Here is a 20,555-nt window from a genome sequence, read left to right as displayed (position 1 = left end):
GGTCAGATCAGGAGACCTTGAAGGCCATTCAACTGGCCCACGACGACCAATCCACTTTCCAGGAAACTGTTCATGTAGGAATGCTCGGACCTGACACCCATAATGTGGTGGTGCACCATCTTGTTGGAAAAACTCAGGGAACATGCCATCTTCAGTGCATAAAGAGGGCAACACATTATCATATAGCAATTTCAGATATCCAGTAGCATTGAGGTTTCCATTGATGAAGAATGCCCCCCCCATCTTTGTACCCCATATACCACACCTTACCATAAAGATACGAGATATGCAACATTTGAAACAACGGAAACTGGAAGCCTGTGCTAGCATTTCTTCTGCGATGTTGCTATCAATGTGTCAAGAGTGGGAGAAAAGGATTGCATTGACAATCCAACACAATGGGCAGCACTTTGAACACATTTTATAAGTGGTCATAAACTTGTAAAAAACTCATGAAAGAATAAAGGTATGTTAAAACAAAGCACACCGTTGTTTTTCTTATGAAATTCTCAATAAGTTTGATGTGTCACATGACCCTCTTCCCATTGAAAAAAATAAAGTTGGATCCAAAATGGCTGACTTCAAAATGGCCGCCATGGTCACCACCCATCTGGAAAAGTTTTCCCCTTCCCATATACTAATGGGCCACAAACAGGAAGTTGATATCACCAACCATTCCCATTTAATTTAGGTGTATCCATATAAATGGCCCACCCTGTATTGTAATATGACCACGACTCCCAATTGCTGCTGCATGATGTGGTGTTTCTATAGCTATTCTGATCTAGAAATAGTCTTTGGATGTGAGTTAAAAATAGCCTAACTGATCAAAATCTTAAAAATGTCCATTTTTCGACAATAAATCACATCAATTCATTCACATCTGAAGTCAAATTTGCAGATCAAAGAAACTGGAGCTAAGAGATATGAGGAGTTGCTTTACATGATATGTGAAAAGGAGAGTTATTTTAGCTGTCTCTTACTTTGAAACTATACCTTAATAGGGTAACATCAATAAAGACCCAAAATCTTAAAAATGCATGTATCCTAGAATTTTGTTAGCATTATAGAGTTTTGTTGCTATACACTATATTCTGCATTGTATTATCCACAAGTCAAAATGTTAATGGGAAAATAGAGGGCATATTCAAAATTCTTATTACTGCAGTCTCAAAAATAGCACTGCTCTATTTTAACACAACTAAAACATGGTAGTATATTTTTCATACATACAGCATAATATTGCAAGACAAATAAGCACTACACAGCTCCAATTTTCCAAACCAAATCATCCCTCAAAGCTTAAAATATTTTTCCCAATCTTCATTTACAGAATCTTTGTGGATTTTTCCATTAAAAATTTGCATGCACTTAGGTATCATCGCCTGCCATGTTACAGATACAGTGGAGCTGCAGACCTGTCAAGGTCACTGTTTTTGCAAGATTGCTACTTCACATTAGACTTGCAGCCCTGGCCACTTTCCCCTCTGCTAACTACAGAGTTTCAAAGTTCTTCTTTACTTAACATCAGTACAAAACTGTATGCTGAGGACTTCATGACATTGATTTCCATGGCTGAGCAGATGTATGCAAGCCTCACCTTACCAAGCACAAGGCCAAGCATTGGAAGGAGTGGTATAAAGTATGTCACCACTGGACTTTGGAGCCATTGATAAGTAATGTTTTGTAGAGTGATGGATCACAGTTTTCTCTCTAGCTGTCTGATAGATGAGTCTGTTACTAATCTGACTGCATAGTGGCAACTGTAAAATGTGGTGTAAAGGGATAATACATACAATGGGGTTGTTTTTCAGGGTTTGGCATAGACCCTTTAGTTCCAGTAAAAATAGATCTTAATGCTTAAGCATACTACGTCATTTTGGACAATTGTATTCTTCCAACTTTGTGAGAAAAATTTGGGAAGACTCTTTCTTGTTTCAGCAATACTGTACTCCAGTGCATAATGCATAGCTCCCAACCGTCCCATTTTCCACTGGACTTTCCTGCTTTGAGGGCTCAGTCCCGTGTCCGGTCATGGCTCAGCTATTCTCCCGGCTGTGGAGGGTGGTGGGGCGAGTTGAGGCGGTGGAGCAGAGGGCACAGGTAGTAACCGGCAGCTGCAGCTACCACGTGTGCCCACTGATAAAGAGAATGAATATTCACTCCTCTCCATGCCCATGGGAATGGAGAGGAGTGAATATTCATTTTCCTTAATAGTGCACACTGTCAATCGCAGCGGCTAGCTTCCTGCTGCGGCTCTGCAATTCTGTGTACCCGCTATAAGAGAGAATGAATATCCACTCTTCTCCACTCCCATGGGCGTGGAGAGGAGTGAATATTCATTCCCTCTAGTAGTGGGCACAGAGGATCACTGAGCTGCAGCCGTGCTAACAGGGCATGCTATTAAGGAGAATGACTATTCACTCCTCTACACTCCCATAGTCCCGGCGTGGAGAGGAGTGAATATCCCCGCAGTTCACCTCAGCACCTGAGGGCGCATGGCAGTAATGTCATGCACTGCTCAGATGCTGAGATCAGCCACGGACAGACAGGATGCAGCGCTGGAGCAGTGGTGAGGAAGGAAGGTGAGTAGAAGTGTTTATTTTTTTCATGTGTGCAGTGATGGGAGCCATGCATACCAGGATTGGGTCTGAGGGGCCCATGCATACCAAGCTTGGAGATTAGGGGGCCATGCATACCAGAATTAGGTCTGAGGGGGCTATGCATACCAGGATTGGGTCTGAGGGGGCCATGCATACCAGGATTGGGTCTGAGGGGGCCATGCACACCAGGATTGGGTCTGAGAGGGCCATGCATACCAGGATTGGGTGTGAGGGGGCCATGCATACCAGGATTAGGTCTGAGGGGACCATGAATACCAGGATTGGGGATCAGGGGGCCATGAATACCAGAAAGGGGATAAGGGCAGTCAGCTGAATGCCCCTCATTACCAGTACCCCTCTGACAACTCCTCTTGCCAGGGGAGAAATAAATGTTAAATGGGCATGGAGTGGGGTGTAGCCAGGGTCGTGGCCAAAATTTGCCACATGATCTGTCCCTCTTTCTCTTCTTCAAAAGTTGTGAGGTATGCATAATGCAAGGTTCATAAAGACATGGTTGCGGGAGTCCACTGGAAAAGAACTTTAATACCTTGCTTTTAGACTAGATTTCAACCCCATTGTACACCTTTGGGATGAATAAGACAGAGATTATGAGCCAGGCCTTTTAATCGAACATCAGTGTCAGAAATTATGAACTCTCTTCTAGATTACATGGGCAATAATGTCCACATACGGTACTCTCTCCAAAATCTTATAGGAAACCTTCCCAGATGAGTGGAAGTTTTTTTTTGTGGACAGGGGGGGCTAATTTCATATTAACTCTGATCGACTTAGTATGACCACTTCGCCACTGGCAGTGGTGTGAAACAGGACCCCCACTCCAGTGATAAATGTAAGTTCCACTGGTAAGACAAACGATACATTTATGCCATACAATGCTGTGTCCATTCAGTAACAGAGAAAAGGCAAGGAAGGCTTTGTTCAGACATAGCACATCAGTCTCAATGCCATCTCAACAGCTATTTTGGACATGAAGAAAAAGAGCATCAAGCTAGCACAGAATGCTTGGAGAATTCTGTTCAGAAGTCTGAAAAATTATAAAATGGATTATGAAGGCAAGATAACTTTGGGACATCTGTTACTCAACACAAAATTATTAGGGAAATTTATTTGTGAAGTTGTGTAAGGTTTTACTTAAATTATGTATAATGTAAATGTAGCACCCTGGGGGTTCAGTTGCTACAGAGGTATTGCATCCCATCCAGGTATGCGATATCTCACTCTCAGGTAAGGATGGAGTGTGGATCAGGACCCCGACACCTGCATGCATTACACCACATTTCCGGGGGCAGGGCGACCGATATGCTCCAAGTAGAGCGCGACAGTCCCTTTCCCTGGCTGGAGTGGGGGGAGGGAACACCTAGGAAAGGGGGAAACCCTGCAGTGCAGTGGCAGGGAGGAAGCAGTTCCTGGGTGCACCTAGAGGGAGGTACAAAAGGTGGGCACCATCTTAGTTCAGAGAGAAGTCGGGTCAGTTGAGTCAGAGAGAAGATGTGACAGAGCAGGACTCTGTGAAGCTCTGCTCCAGACGCGGGTCTAGCCTGTGAGGCCCAGTCAGCACTGAAAGGAGAGAGAAAGAGCTGGGGAGAAGGAATGAAGAAGAGCGGAGGAGGTTCCAGGAACACAGAGGAAAGAAGGGACACCAGGGGTGTGGACCGGCTGGTAGCCACCATACGCCCGCATCTACCTGAGTAGAGGGGTCAGGCCAAGGGGGAGACCGGTCCCCGAAACTAGTGGAGGCGGGGAACTACCCTCAACTAGAAACCGGAGGCTGTGACATTTTATATGGTGCAGCCCCTCACTACACCCGCTAGGAAGGCACCACATAGGGTCAGGGAAACTGGCGCCGAGGTTTACCCAGAGAAGGCCCGAGGCAGCCGGACAGAAGCGTGGTCACTGGTGGGGTATGACAGGCCAGAGGAAGGACACGAAAAGGGGGTAGTGCGAAGCGCTCCAAAATTATCTGAGAGTTGGCCGAGCCCCCTCACCTGGTGAACATGGTGCGACGCGGGAAGTTACAGCCGGCCGGAGTAACGTGGAGTAACGAACTGTGAGTAAAGATCCTGGACTGCATTACAGAGACTCTGAGTCATTATTCCCTCGCACCATCACCCCCATCATTCACCTACACTGCCCTGGGGCTACACTCTTCCCGTGGGGGGTTATACCATTCCTGTGCTGCTCACCAACACCAGCCCTAGCGGTCTTCCCTGCAGCGGCGGTTCATCCTGACCGCAATCCACGGGTGGGGTAGTCGGACATTTGAAAATAATGAAAACCATATCAATCGACTGCCACTGGTTTGACCACCCTGAGCCACGGGACCGGGTCATCGCCATGGTGAATACAACCCCCAGCATCCCACAAAAGGCCCGGTTCCGGGTTCCCCACATGGCTCAGGGGGCGCGTCATAAAGCCATACACTTTAGATAGCTTTCTGCCTAGCAATGTTTCAGCAGTTCGTATATCCGGCAGCTATCTTCTCTGACTCTTCCATACACAGAAGTGTTTAGCTGGCAAAGTGCTTTTGTGTTCTCTATGAGAAAGCTGTTGCCAGGCATCTCTAATGGCGGTTATCTCTTACGGAAAAAAAAAGGATTCCGAAATTAGACATGCGGGATTCATAAGACCCCCTATCATCTATCAGGGGACAGTCATAAACATTAGATTGTGGGCCAAACCAGTTGATAGTAGCAGTTAGGGACAACATTATTCTAATGTGTACAGGGGCCTTAGCATAATATTCTTATTTCTGCTTTAAATTATATGAAAGGACACAATTTATAACCTTTACACAACAAAAAATAAGTTTCTTATCAACAGCCTATGGGAAAAGAAAAATTACATGAAATATTTATTGTCACATTTTAAAACCCACACACGTTTCACTGATAAGAAAATGATAGAGATTTTGGCACCATCGACGTGTCCTTTTCACCTTGCGCCAGTATAAAGACAGGGCGCTGTCAAACTATGATTCGCACAGTTCTTGTTTGGTGCTGGTTTTCACGGCTTACTACCAAGAACAATACCACCATGAAGATCACTATTGCCTTTCTCCTGTTGTCTTTAAGCTGCTGCTTTACTCTACCAGTTGAGAAAAAAGGTTAGTAAAATAAATGCAGATAAGCATAAAATAATAAGAGATGTTTCATATTTTTGCTATGTCTTTTTGTAGATGAACCAGCTGCACCTGTGCCAAAACCTGTAGCAAAGCCTGAACCAAAAGTTCCACAAACTGAACCAAAACCTGTTCCAAAAGTACCCCAGTCTATTCCTAATCAACCCCAGCCTGTTCCTAATCAACCCCAGCCTGTTCCCAAGCAACCACAGCCTGCTCCAAAACCAGTCCCTAAACTGGACTGTCTCATACAGCTGTTGAAGGTATGCATTACATAATTATAAAAGCTTATCGAAATAATAAAAAAGACCATAATAACACAAACTACTGAAAAGGGACCTTTAATTCTGCTAATTATACCATCTGGGCTTTGGGATGATGGTCAATACTCCTGAAGCTCTTCCGGATTATTATGTTATTAATCGTGCAAGGAGAATTTTTATGCAAGGGAATCTGTCATTTTTCCTTAGACTGCAGTAATCAATGAACAGTTTAAAAGGAAACTGTCAACATTGTTTTACATATAGAAGTAGGGTACAGATGCTTGTCCAGTAATAAAAAATATACCTTTTGTATATAGATCCAATATGCCCATCATGGGAAATCCTTTGTAGAAGACATTTGCGAATCAGGCTGGAAGTGCACTGGTGGAGTGCTTCATCCCTTACCCACTCCCAGTGTACGTCCTGCATTATTTTCATATGGCTTCCACAAACTACAGACTAAAACCAGAGTATAGCTGGGGTCAGAACCAGGAGGACACAATCAGTGCAGGAGCAGGGTTAAATCAGTCCAGGATTAGCCACAGGTAGCTATCCAAAGGTCAGACATGGACAGCTAAAACACTCTGGGTCAGGAATCAGAAAACAGGTATTAACATGCAAGAGATAGTTGCATCTATAACTGGTAAAGACTGAGCGTCAAAAATTGTAGTAGACATATGCAAATGAGGCTGGAAGTGCACGGGGGCGTCTCACTGCATTTGCTATGCTTCTTCCAAGTGAATGACACTACTACCCACCCCAGTGTACTTCTGGCATGATTCGCATATTCCTTCCACAAACTACAGTCTAAAACCAAAATATAGCTTGGGGCAGAACCAGTAGGAGGGAATAAGTGCAGGAGCAGGGTTCAATTAGTCGGGGATCAGCCACAAGTAGCAATATAAAAGACAGAAAAGGGCAGCGAAAACACTCTGGGTCAGGTATCAGAATCAGGAATCAGGTAGGACCATGCTAGAGTCAGTATAAACCTATAACTGGCAGAGACTGAGTGTCAGGCTGTTGTGCTGACTGCTGACCCACCCCTCTTGATTAATAAAAAAAAAAAAAGTTGGAGTCTCAAATAGCATACATAGATCGTGCTTTATATGGGGAACATCTATGCCATTTGAATTGCTAATTGTAGAATTGCACAAGTGCGGAATGATCTTGTTTTATTTCTGCAAAATGTTATTGGATCATTTGAATTCATCCACCAAATCTAAATCTGAATTGTTGGGCAATATTAAAAAGGCTAATAGATAGCCATTATATATGGACTGTACTCTTAGTGTGTACCGTTCAATCCAGGTATGCTCCTAGCTTAATATAAATGTAATTTTATGGAATTTACAAAGTCATAGATGCTGCATTCAAAGCTCTGTGTGGAGATTGTCAATCATAGACATCCACACAGGTAAACTTTTGAAATTTCAATTAATACAGGTATTATTCTTAAGCAAAATGTACTTTGAAATACTTCATCACATATTAACCTTTCTTTTATAAAAAAAAACAATTACAGAAAGATGCTCCAGCACTTCTGAAGAATTTAGGAAACCTCCTATGTAACTACAAAGTAGCACAGGTAAGGATTTCCATTGGTTACAGTGTTTATGGATATAATTCTCATTTGGTTTGGGCAGGTCCTATCTATACATATACCAGTTGTTTCAATTTTTTTTTAAATAAATCAATAGTAGAAGTGAAGAAACTTTTTAACACTGTGGAGACTATAAGCCACTTTTGTTCTCTTGGACTGATATTTTACTCTCAACTCATCTGTAAAATCTGAATTCAGTTCACTGAGAAATGAGTTGACAGTTGCTGCCTGTAAGGGTCTATGGAGAGAAGAGGGGGAGGAGAATGGATCAGTTACAGGGAAACAAAGACAGAAGCACAAACAGGAAAGGTCACCAAAAAGAACAGTTAAACTTCAAATATTCAGACTAATCAAAAAGTAATTCTAACAAATGATGTATGTTATTAAAGTGTATAAAAGAAAATCAGATCAATCTATGATGCAATTATAGTTGCATTTTTATTAAATTCCACAAAAAACAATGAATCGGTTACTGTACCAGAGGTAAAATGATTGTGGCAAGTATCTATTCTCCTGCACCTTTGTTCATGCTGTTACAAAATGAGTAAAAAAGTAGTAATAGATGGCAGGGGCTTATAGCAACACATTTCATATTACTGTTGCGATATCCCTCCCTTAGGACATCCACTCCACCCCCCCACCCCACATTCCAGTGTGTAGCTCATTACTATGATCACTATTGGAATTACTGTATAGACATAATAAACCAAACCAATTCCAAAAAGTTGTGACACTATAGAATGTAAAGAAAAATAGTAGGCAATAGTTTGGAAATCTCTTAACACCATATTTTATTCAGAGAATAAAAAAACATAGGACACATATCTTAAGTTTAATAAAAATTCTGTTATATTTGAAAAAATAAACTCATGTAGAAATTGATGACAGCAACAAATCTTGAAAAAGTTGGGACAGGGACATGTCTATCATATTATATAATACCCCCTCTTGTTTTTACAACAGTCTGGGAAGTGAAGAGCCCAACTACTGGAATTTTGGGAGAGGAATATTGTTCCATTCTTGTCTGATATAGGATTCTAGCTGCTCAGCAGTCCTTGCTCCTCTTAACAAATTTGGAGCATCGTACACCTGCTTTGCGCTTTCACAACAAATTGTACTCCAGGCAAGGCTGATGTACTTTTCTTGTGTAATTTATGCTACTTTTGTGGTGTAAATTTTTATGAATTTGCAAGGTGGACTTTGCCATGCTCCACCCTATCTGGCTGGCAAGGACTTGTGCAAAAACTCCAAAAGTTGCATTTTTTTGCCCAACATCAACTTTTATAAAGATTTTGTGACATTTAAAGGTGTTTTATGACATAATTATGGTAAAACACCTTAATTAATTGGGTCCTCTATATCTAAGCCAAACATATAATTGGTTACAATGCTACTTACTAATGTATAACACTAGCTCTCCCTCAATGTGATAACTTATGCAGGACAAGCTGTATAAATGGTATATACACCCCTAATTACTTTTTAATATTACTTTTTTTGTGCATTGACTCATAAGAAATGTTTTAATGCTTTATTTTTTTTTTTTAGAGAGATCAAAATGTCAATTACTTTCTTTCCTTCCTGCAACAAGTAGACAATATACTGGTAAGAATTTTGTTATCTGCAAAATCAATAATAGGTGGACTAGAGGCAGACTTCATTCTGTATGCACGCCCTTGTGCCCGAGGGAACCCAAAACTTCCTCTGCAACATAAGAGTACCAAACAAGCATTTGTTACCTAACTAGAGGTGGATATAGACAGAAGAGGGTTCCTGTACAAGAACATTGTATGAGACCATGGCAGTCCAACAGTTCATCATAATGTGCAATCCACATGCTTTGGAGGTAGAAGTTGGCCCCCTTACCTCTTGGGCCCCTGTGCGACTGAATAGGTTGCAAAACTGGTGTGCCCATCCCTGACCTAAACACTGGTGGTAGAAAAATAAACCTTTAATTCCATCCTGGTTATACTTATATATCAACTGTTGCAAAAGCTAGATGAAGACCAAATAACTGTACAGTAATCTACAGTACCCACAATTATCATTCCTATAGTAGAAATATTTTCCGATTCTTACCATTGAGTTTACCACTGTAGGCAACATTATTATATCAGAATTTCATAATCACATGTATTATATTAAAAGAAAAGAATATTATAGTTGACTTAGTAATTGCAATATGAGAAATGCAACATAAATATACATTTTAATATTTTATATAGAAGAATAAAGAAGTAGTGGAACATAGGCCCTTTATTGTATTGTGACTCAGTCCTGTTCATTTGACTGGACTGGGGTGCGCACTGTCACTGTGTCGTGACTGCAGTGACAGTTCACTTTGCTGATCTATGGGGCCACAGGGGTTTGAACTCTACAATCAAAGCAAAGCAAAATGTTACTGCAGACCTGACACTGTAATGCTATGTGTTCAGCACTGTGTTTATTCCTACCACTCATATTGATGGGCTATCATGAGATTATACCATCAATATAAAATCCAAGAAAATCACATTAACATTGAATAACATTAACAAGTAAATTTTACATAATACACATGTTATCTTTATATAATTTAACACATATTGTTGTATTTTACAGTTTAGTAAAAAAAAATAAAAAAGACTAGAAGACAACACTTGAAGATTAATGTTATACAGAAGCCAATGTACCATACTGAAATGATATTTAATGACATTTATAAGAGGATTCTAATATTTTCCCATTGATATCACTTAGCAAGAAGTTGGCTGCACTATAAGCAACCTTCTGGGCACTTCAGTGGTAAGAGGACCTCATTTTTCTATCAGTTGTTAATATTTGCTCAGATAATAAGGTTGGAGAGATTGCCAAAATATGTCACTGATTGCTCACAACATATTACATTGCAATAATCCAAATAGTAAGGGTAAATAAAAGGTGTAGAAATAGAAAAACTTGATGAAAGAAGTGCTTACATGGTATTAACCCGAGAGCCCTGCCATGATGATAGAATAACACTAAGTCAAGTATTTGTGCTGGGAAATTGTAAACATATCTGATTGAATAACATCTAGACAGCTGTATTTTTACTGTAATAGTATTCTAAAAACAGCACAAAAAGATAAAATAATAACAAAAACACAAAATACCTACACAATTATGTGATTCCAACCAGCTGGTCTATGAAGTCTTGCACTTCATGAAAAAATATTACTGTTAAGATGAAATCTTTGAAACAGGGACGTATCTTATTGGGGTGTAACGATATAAGCTAAACCTAGGCTTTGGTGCCCGAGAGGGCATAACGCAGCAGATCCATTCCTTATGTTAATTTCTTTGTTTATTTGTGCCAGTTAATATAATAACTAGTTTGGTCTGCCATGAGAATATGCTGATTTGATGTAGCTCATTCTACACATTTTTCTTCTGCCTGTTACATCTGACCATACTAATTTTACACCCACTGAATGGCACAAAGTTATTCCAAGTTTGGGGCCATAGCAAAAAAAAGGATTCCAACTAGGGGTGGATATCATAATATTTGGATTAATTTAAGAAAGAAAAAAAAGAGAGAGAAAATTTAAATTCACAAAAACATTGAGGCCAGGATTAATAGTAGCATTGGTGTTTGAAAATATGAAGTTTTTATATTTTTGAATGTGGCATAAATTTACCCCTGTTGCATTTTTCCAAAAATAGCATCCCGTATATGTAAAATTTTTGTTGGGTTTTCCACCTACACACCTATTTTTTTTAGTTGGGGAAAATGCCTTATACTTTGAAACCTTCTTCATGAATAGGTTCACTAAGAAGACCTGTTTAATTCTGCCACTTGTGTATATTTGAATCAGATACATTTTATGTCTACATTAGGTAATGAGTCTGACTGCTTTTCCTACCAGAAAATCACCAGATTTGAAAAAAAAGATGATATTTAATAATCTCATGCAAACACAATTTTGACTACTTTTTACAGACAATCGATGCTCAAAATGCTGCACAACTAGCTAATGAAGTTTCCCTTGTCCTGTTCCAATTCCTGGTAAGAATTATCTTTGAGTCTTTTACATGTATATTTTTCTCTAAATGTTTATTTGCTTTACTTAACCCACTTTCTTTGACGAATACTTAAAATTCAGTATAGTAATTCTCTTGTTTTGCTATTTTTGTTGTAGAATGCACATAAAATAAAACTTATGCAATGCTTTTTGCTTCCCTATAGCAAGACATCATTGAAAAAGTCATGAAGATCTTGGTAAGATGCAGTCTTTATAACTGTTAAACATTTTTTTTATTCTTGTATAACTGGCATAAAAGATAAATGATAATTATATAAATTCATATTGTAACCACAAAAAAATCTTCCTTTTAAAGTCTCAATGTTGGCAAAAGTCTCAGTGCAGATCTCTAAAATATATCGGACGTTGACCTTAAAAAAGTTTACCAGGCTGTATACAATTATTATTTTGCAAAAAGTTATATTGAAAAGCCTAGTTACCTATGTTGATCCATACTGTAGATGCAAGGGTCTACAAACATTAAATTCCTTGGTGGCATACACTTTTCAATGCATTAGATATGGTGCTATTATCAAGTAGCAAAGTTTTTGTGTGAACAAGATAACCCATGGGTGTCATTGACAGCCACCACCTCACCGACGACCTGGATTGACAACTGCTTGTTTCTTTCGCATTCCTTACATGTATTACAGCTGTCAAACAGTCGCAAATCATGCACACGGGAGTGATTCAAACATATCACCGAGTAAGTTGAAGATACTTGGTATTCGCCCGAGTATACTATCTGAAAGGGTTAACTGAACATACTCGCTCATCACTACAGTATATAAAAAAGTGATAAGACAACTGCAAATTCAAGTTTTGTAAGGAAACTAAAAAGTAATTTAAAAATAAATAAAAATTAAAAAAAATTATAAAAAGTGAAAAGACAAATATGAAGAAAATGAAAATATTAATATTTGAATCTCTTATCTTTCTTCATTAATAATAAAAAACTAAGAAAAGCATTTTAGTATCGCTACTTTCATAAAAGTTTGATATAACAAAATACTAAATGAATTATTACAAATAGTAAAACACTGTAATAAAAGAAAAATCTAAACATCAGAATTGCATTTTTTGGGGGTCACCACACGTCCCTAAAAAAATGCAATAAAAAATTCTGCTCAAAATGACATCAATAAAAATGTCAGCTTACCATTAGTGTTGAGCGAATTTGTTCGACATTTCAAATTCATGTTCGGGGTTCCAGCTGGTTCATGCCAAAAATCGGCTCCGTCCATGAACATCCCTGACTTGCCACGCTGTCACGCACATAACGTCAACTCTGCGTGACAGCGTGACAAATCAGGGATGTTCATGGGCGGAGAGGATTTTTTGGCGCGAACAAGCCGGAACCCCGAACACGAACACGAATTTGAGATGCCGAACAAATTCGCTCAACACTGCTTACCACACAAAAATCAAGACCTTGCACAGCTCAATCGATGAAAAATAAAAAACTCAAGACTCAATTTTTTTTAAACAAAATTTCACATTTTTCTTTTTCTCATATTAATAAAAATTATATATATATATAATATATGTGTAGTATCACGGTAATCATACTGACCTGGAGAATCGTGTTGTCATGCTATTTTAACCACACAGTGAACATTATAAAAAGAAAACACAATAAAACAAAGGCTAAATTGAGATTTTTTGCCATTTCACTGTATCTAAAATATGTTCCCCATTTTCCAGTACATTGTGTGGTAAAGTAAATGGTGCTATTCAAAACTACAACTTGCCCTGCAAAAATCAAGCCCTCGTTTGGCTATGTATGTGGGAAAAAAGTTATGGCTCTTGGAAGAAAGGGAGGAAAAAATAGAATGCCTTGGTCAGGAAGTGGTTATAGAATTTTTTATTGTGCAAAGCGAGAACCAAAAGAATAAATAATTATCAGTGTTAGGATTGTTACATTACATTGCTGGAAAAATAAAATAGATGGCTCTTGGACAAAGCAAAAAAAAACAAACCCTGCATTTTCCAATAATTGCTATGGGTTAAGGACACTCTTATAGATCCTAAACATACCTACATCTACATTTATACAGTGATTAGTTTATTTCTATATACTGCACCTAGTATTTTTCTATAATATTTTATGATCAAGAATGCTTAGCAAAAAGCATTTGGTAAATCAGTATTTAACACTGGAGTTATTTTATATACTATTGTTTTTTAGGAAGACATTCCCCTTATTGGTGACCTAATCGTAAGTCAAAAGTCTTAATTTTTCAGAAAAATTTCACAAATTATTAAATGCAATCTGAGAACATACTCTGCATTTTTAATATCATTTTAGAATGATGTTCCTCTTACACAAGATGTCCAAGATCTTGCCTGCAGTGTGCTGGTAAGAATATTCACAAATGCTATAATTTCATAATTAGGTTTAATTATTTAAAATTATTATAATGGCATATAAATACTTTAAAATTATATATTTTAATCTGTGAAATCTTCTTATCAATATAGAACCATTACCTTACAAAGATTGCCAGCATTCTGGTAAGTTTTTCAAGTTGTATTAATCTTTTCAAAGAAATGGATGTCCACTACACTGTATTTTAACTTGCCAAACTAGTTTATGTAACCACAGCCATTCATCGGTCTCTAGATGTACACAAGAGCTTCATATACTATTCTAACCAGGGAAGTGTTCTGCAGGTTGTGCTATAAAGCTGCGTACAGTATGCTGTTTCGGGCAAGGATTAATTCTGCAGATTGTTCTGTAAACAGTCTGACAGTAAAAGGATTGGGCTGGTATTGTAGTAATCAAACAGGTATGTGGCACACTCAGTGAAATAGGGTTAGCTTGAGAAGGATGATAGTTCCTCTGGAGCCAACCACTGAGCTCTTGTAGACCAATAGTAAACAGAGTGAAGGAACTGCACACCTAAAAGCACTTGGAGATGCTTCAAATAGGACTTATTGTCCGTATTTCATATCCATTGGTTACACCGTGGTAAGTACAGTATTACGTTAACATATCGGAAGACGACCCTTCATCAGGTGTATAATCTATGTTCACTGCATATAGGTCAAACTGTGGTCAAACAGGTCAGACTGTGGGGTGGGATTCCCCTAAAAAGGGACAACCAGGATCCAGCTGTTTTAAGGCCTGCAGTGGATGACATACACTGTAGGCCTTGATACAGCTATATTGCTGTATCCTGTTTAGGGTAATCTCACCCCGCAGTCTGAATCTTTTTGACCTATATGCATTAAACATAGCCTATACGTCTGATGAAGGGTCCTCTTCCGAAACGTTAATGTAATACTGTACTTACCACGGTGTAACCAATGGATATAAAATCTTGGCAATAAATCCTATTTGAAGGTTCTCCAAGTGCAGTTAGGTGTGCAGTTCCTTCCCTCTATCTACCATTGGGCTGGTACTGTGTTTCACCATACCAAGTTGATAAGGAGCTAAAAGGATCAGGTTTCTGTAACAGAAAGTGTTACATACAGCAGTATCTGGAGTTTTTTGTTTGCTACTGGGGCTTGAGTATGGAAAGTTTCCATCCTGAATTTTGTCATTGCTGTAGAAACATGTAATGTCATGATGATGCCATACACACCGGTGACATCATTTTCTTTTTGTTACATATGGAGTTTTGGAAAACTGAATTGCCTATCAGTAAAAAAAAAACTATTTGGGTGCATACATCAACTATTTTACATGTTTTTGCTGTATAGTTGTGTTAGAGCTGCATACATGATCATTATACACTATAGCTCTGTAGTATACAGCCACAGAGAATCTTTTTGACATCATACAGGCTCCTTTATGTGCATTTATATGAAGATATTAATTCATTAAAAGACTAAACATTAATTCAATATTTAGACCCTGGTAAATTTTGAAAAAAATGTAAAACGCTGCTATATTTTAAGTAAGCTCCATCGGTAAACAAATCGTGGACCATGTTTTTCACGCGAGTCTTGATGAGCAGACAAATTAATCCGGCACATCTAAAAAGTGGCACATGCCTCAGTGTGCACCTCACCGCAAATTTTACACCAGTCAGGGACTGGAGTGAGATTTCTGGTAGAAGGAACGCCACCACTTGTCATGAATTTTATGAGTAGGGGTTAGCATGCCCTGTCCTGCCACAGCTCCACTTACTTTGACAGAGCTGAGTGAAAATGGAGTGAGACCACCAAAAGTCACAAAATTTTAGCGCAGACTTGAAATGCCACAGCATTGTGTGATTTTTTACAGCTTTTTAAACCAGAATTTTGGCTTGAAAGCTTTAATGAATTGGGTCCATCATGTATATGAAATAAAAATTTATTTTTGATCTTTCTATTCTAAAGACCATTGTTGGTGATGTTACCGGAGGACTCACAAAGATCATCGCTGGGCTGTAGAGAGGCACAAAGCGTTTTGAAACTAACCATGAATAGTAAGTATGATACCTTACAAAAACGTAATATCCACTGTATAAGCAAATTTTCATTTACAATGAGCTCATTAAAGTTTATTTAGGTGCAAATTTAAGACTACCTTGCAAATAAAAAAAAATCATAATCTATTAGCCTATCCAAAGCCTATTCAACAACAGAGACATTGATGTTAAGGTCCAAATGGCATCAATTGTAAGCAAAAAATGAAATCTTTGCCATGGATACAATTGACAAATTGTAAAAAAAAGCGAAAACAGTGGGGTAGCTACATAAAAATATGGACAAAAAAAAAATCACATTAGTGAAGTCCTTGCAGCACAGTTAAATTGAGCAGAACATTAAAAAGAAAAATTAATGCTAACACACCAGACGAGATGCACCAAAATATACATAATCATTTTACACAACTTTTTATATTCACCTAAGAGCTCGCACAGACTACCACGTAGCCAGTGTATAACTCGGAAGAGTGCCATCCTATGGTTCATCAGATAGCACTTGCTCGAATGTTATACTATGGAACAGTACCGACTAGAAATTATTTTCTCACGCCAAGTTGCCATGAGAAAAAAATTGTTGCATGCTGCGATTGGCAGCATACAGTACAGACCAAATGTTTGAACGCACCTTCTCATTTAAATATTTTTCTGTATTTTCATGACTATGAAAATTGTACATTCACACTGAAGGCATCAAAACTATGAATTAACACATGTGGAATTATATACTTAACAAAAAAGTGTGAAACAACTGAAAATATGTCTTATATTCTAGGCTCTTCAAAGTAGCCACCTTTTGCTTTGATGACTGCTTTGCACACTCTTGGCATTCTCTTGATGAACTTCAAGAGGTAGTCACTGGAAAAGGTTTTCACTTCACAGGTGTGCCCTGTCAGGTTTAATAAGTGGGATTTCTTGCCTTATAAATGGGGTTGGGACCATCAGTTGTGTTGTGCAGAAGTCACGAGGATACACAGCTGATAGTCCTACTGAATAGACTGTTAGAATTTGTTTTATGGCAAGAAAAAGCAACTAAATAAAGAAAAACGAGTGGCCATCATGACTTTAAGAAATGAAGGTCAGTCAGTGCGAAAAATTGGGCAAACTTTGAAAGTGTCCCCAAGTGCAGTTGCAAAAACCATCAAGCGCTACAAAGAAACTGGCTCACGTGAGGACCGCCCCAGGAAAGGAAGACCAAGAGTCACCTCTGCTTCTGAGGATAAGTTTATCCGAGTCACCAGCCTCAGAAATCGCAGGTTAACAGCTGCTCAGATTAGAGACCAGGTCAATGCCACACAGAGTTCTAGCAGCAGACACATCTCTTCAACAACTGTTAAGAGGAGACTTTGTGCAGCAGGCTTTCATGGTAAAATAGCTGCTAGAAAACCACTGCTAAGGACAGGCAACAAGCAGAAGAGACTTGTTTGGGCTAAAGAACACAAGGAATGGACATTAGACCAGTGGAAATCTGTGCTTTGGTCTGATGAGTCCAAATTTGAAATCTTTGGTTCCAACTACCGAGTCTTTGTGCGACGCAGAAAAGGTGAACGGGTGGACTCTACATGCTTGTTTCCCACCGTGAAGCATGGAGGAGGAGGTGTGATGGTGTGGGGGTGCTTTGCTGGTGACACTGTTGGGGATTTATTCAAAATTGAAGGAATATTGAACCAGCATGGCTACCACAGCGGCATGCTATTCCATCCGGTTTGCGTTTAGTTGGACCATCATTTATTTTTCAACAGGACAATTACCCCAAACACACCTCCAGGCTGTGTAAGGGCTATTTAACCAAGAAGGAGAGTGATGGGGTGCTATGCCCGATGACCTGGCCTTCACAGTCACCAGACCTGAACCCAATCGAGATGGTTTGGGGAGAGCTGGACCGCAGAGTGGAGGCAAAAGGGTCAACAAGTGCTAAGCATCTCTGGGAACTCCTTCAAGATTGTTGGAAGACCATTTCCGGTGACTACCTCTTGAAGCTCATCAAGAGAATGCCAAGAGTGTGCAAAGCAGTCATCAAAGCAAAAGGTGGCTACTTTGAAGAACCTAGAATATAAGACATATTTTCAGTTGTTTCACACTTTTTTGTTAAGTATATAATTCCACATGTGTTAATTCATAGTTTTGATGCCTTCAGTGTGAATGTACAATTTTCATAGTCATGAAAATACAGAAAAATCTTTAAATGAGAAGGTGTGTCCAAACTTTTGGTCTGTACTGTATATCAGACAGTGCGCACCCATACAAGTCAATGGGTATGTGCAAAGCATCGGACTGCACTGGGATATCATCTGAGTGCCATCTGATATACGCGGACTCACAGAATGGAGAAGATAGAGAAATTAAGTTCTCCATTTTCTCCGCACCTATGATCTGATACTTGTATGCGAAAGAAATGAATCACAGTAAAATGACACTCAACTCACGCTCGCAGAAGAGTTTAAGCCGAGCGTCATTTGCATATAGCATCCGATTCTCTCGCATGAGAGAATCATCGGATGCTATTCGCCAGTGTGAACAAGCCCTAAGACCATACATAGAAAAGAAAATCAATTAAAAAAATTCTGTGACTAATTAATAAAATACATAGTGCTGGATGAATAATAATGGCAGGACTGTAAACTAGAGACATTTTGAATTCACCAGCCTATTTTTTTTCCAATGCATCCCAGGTCAAAAAATGCAAGGAAACAGGAGTGTGAATGATAGCTTAGAAATCTCATTCATTTTGCTGTTACTGTATTATGCTGCATATTTTTCTGCACACAAAAAAACATGGAAATACATATAAAAAAATTTGGGGTGAAAAAAGTCTTAGACACACATCCTTTTTCAGGCACTTTCCAAAAGTTTCTACGAAGTTGCAAAAAGTGTCTAAAACCCTCAATAAACATGGCACATGGTTTGCCTACCAGAACTCTAGCTCAATTGTATTTTTGTTAATAAATCTCCCCCGATGTCTGTTGAGTCTTGCTTCCTTAATTTTGTTAATAATTGATATATTCACTAATGAATGCAAATTGTCTGAAACGTATACAATGTAAATTGCAACATTTCACATATTAAGATATTTATATGATTGTGTAAAAACATATTTGACTTCACATTGATAGGGATAACTTATGACATTGATAACATCTGCTAGCCTAAACAATTTGGCACATTTGTGATTAATAAACTACTTGTATTAATTCTAACAATTCTTTTTCAGGCAGCATCGTGGTGGCCGATGATACATTTTTCCAATCTCCATCCCATTCTATTTTCACAACTAACTGTCTCCTGTTTATGCATATCATATAATTTGTATATACATGTATGGCAGACCTATGTTCATCAATGTCTAAATAAATAAGCCTCTATGCAAACCTGTGTCCTTAATGTCTGAAACAAAACTTACTGTGTATTTCAGTTAATATTGATGAAATGTAAGTGTATGTTATTTACAAAGTTGCATTTCTATTATATCTTTTTTTTATAATGTTAGAATAGTAAGTTCCTGATGGATTTGAGGTTTACAAAAATGGTCAATACTCAACTAATCTCGAACTAATCATCATATGTTTTATGGTGAACTATTTAAATAGACAGTGAACCCTTAAATTAAGAAAATCATTTCAAAGAGCTTCATTAGCACTTTAGATTAATATATTTGTTAGCTAACCGAATTGAACCTACACATAAAAAAAAATGTGTCCTTCCTCGGGCTGGTGGCCACTGAAACAATTTCTTCTGACTCCCCTCTTACATGCACATAAGAGAATCAATCAGGTGTTTTTATTAAAAAGAGATGATTAGGCACTGATAATTAGGCAGTTGTAATCCAGTTGGGTGATCCATACCTCTCCTGATATCTTTGCTTGAGATAATAATGAACTAACTGTATTACATTTAGTTTCGGTTTTGTTTTTAAGGAGTTGGTCAGGTTTTCATGAAAGTTTGCAGTCATTCTATGTGACTGCAGACTTGTGAATCCTCACATCATGGGTAGTGCATGCTGTCAGGATTCTCTGGAGGAGTTGGTGATATGCATACTTCCAGCTACATTCTGAACACGGGCATGGCATCGTTCAGTACAAGTGAATTGAGCGAGGCTGTGGACATATAGTTGAAACATGTAGTTGGAACGTGGCATATGCATATCACATACTTATGGTCACATGACCTCTTGGTCTCGCCAACAGCACCGGAAAATCCTCACAGTGTACACTGTGCACAATGTGAGGATTTGCAAGTCTACAGTTACAACAGAATTTCATGATAAATCTGGACAACACATTGAAGACCCATGTTTTTTACACAAAGGTGATCCTAATTTAGAGATGTGTTTTTACTTGGACATTACTTCGAATTACAATTTGCTACTTGGATAGCCACAACATAAAGTCATTAACATACAGTATTTGAATATTTTAAGCTGCTACCCAGAGCTTTTGCTCACCACTTATTGGACCAAAATATATTTTCACCTCATTGGCTAGGGTTATGATCTAAA

General features: G+C 38.6%; 1 protein-coding gene across 1 annotated transcript; it reads left to right on the top strand.

The window, feature by feature from the left end:
- The first annotated feature begins 5,567 nt into the window (after positions 1 to 5,567).
- On the top strand, positions 5,568 to 19,428 carry LOC141165626 (uncharacterized). Its single transcript, XM_073651357.1, has 12 exons — positions 5,568 to 5,727; positions 5,800 to 6,005; positions 7,528 to 7,590; positions 9,154 to 9,210; positions 10,345 to 10,389; positions 11,564 to 11,629; positions 11,810 to 11,842; positions 13,834 to 13,863; positions 13,954 to 14,004; positions 14,127 to 14,159; positions 15,972 to 16,060; positions 19,272 to 19,428. Exons 1-11 carry the CDS (start codon positions 5,595 to 5,597, stop codon positions 16,023 to 16,025), a joined length of 771 nt encoding a protein of 256 aa, XP_073507458.1. The 5' UTR covers positions 5,568 to 5,594; the 3' UTR covers positions 16,026 to 16,060; positions 19,272 to 19,428.
- Positions 19,429 to 20,555: the final 1,127 nt, after the last annotated feature.

Source organism: Phyllobates terribilis, unplaced genomic scaffold (genome assembly GCF_046119375.1).
Source record: "Phyllobates terribilis strain yellow unplaced genomic scaffold, ASM4611937v1 Scaffold_11__3_contigs__length_659146591, whole genome shotgun sequence".
Lineage (NCBI taxonomy): Eukaryota > Metazoa > Chordata > Amphibia > Anura > Dendrobatidae > Phyllobates > Phyllobates terribilis.
The sequence above is the reverse complement of the archived record's forward strand: the minus strand, read 5'-3'. Positions and strand labels throughout refer to the sequence as shown.

Excerpts from the sequence above, each read along its gene's own strand:
- LOC141165626 (XM_073651357.1), top strand. The coding sequence starts at position 5,595 with ATGATTCGCACAGTTCTTGTTTGGTGCTGGTTTTCACGGCTTACTACC. Across the intron at positions 9,211-10,344 it reads AACAAGTAGACAATATACTG|CAAGAAGTTGGCTGCACTAT; the intron begins GTAAGAATTTTG and ends GATATCACTTAG. Across the intron at positions 14,005-14,126 it reads ATCTTGCCTGCAGTGTGCTG|AACCATTACCTTACAAAGAT; the intron begins GTAAGAATATTC and ends TTATCAATATAG.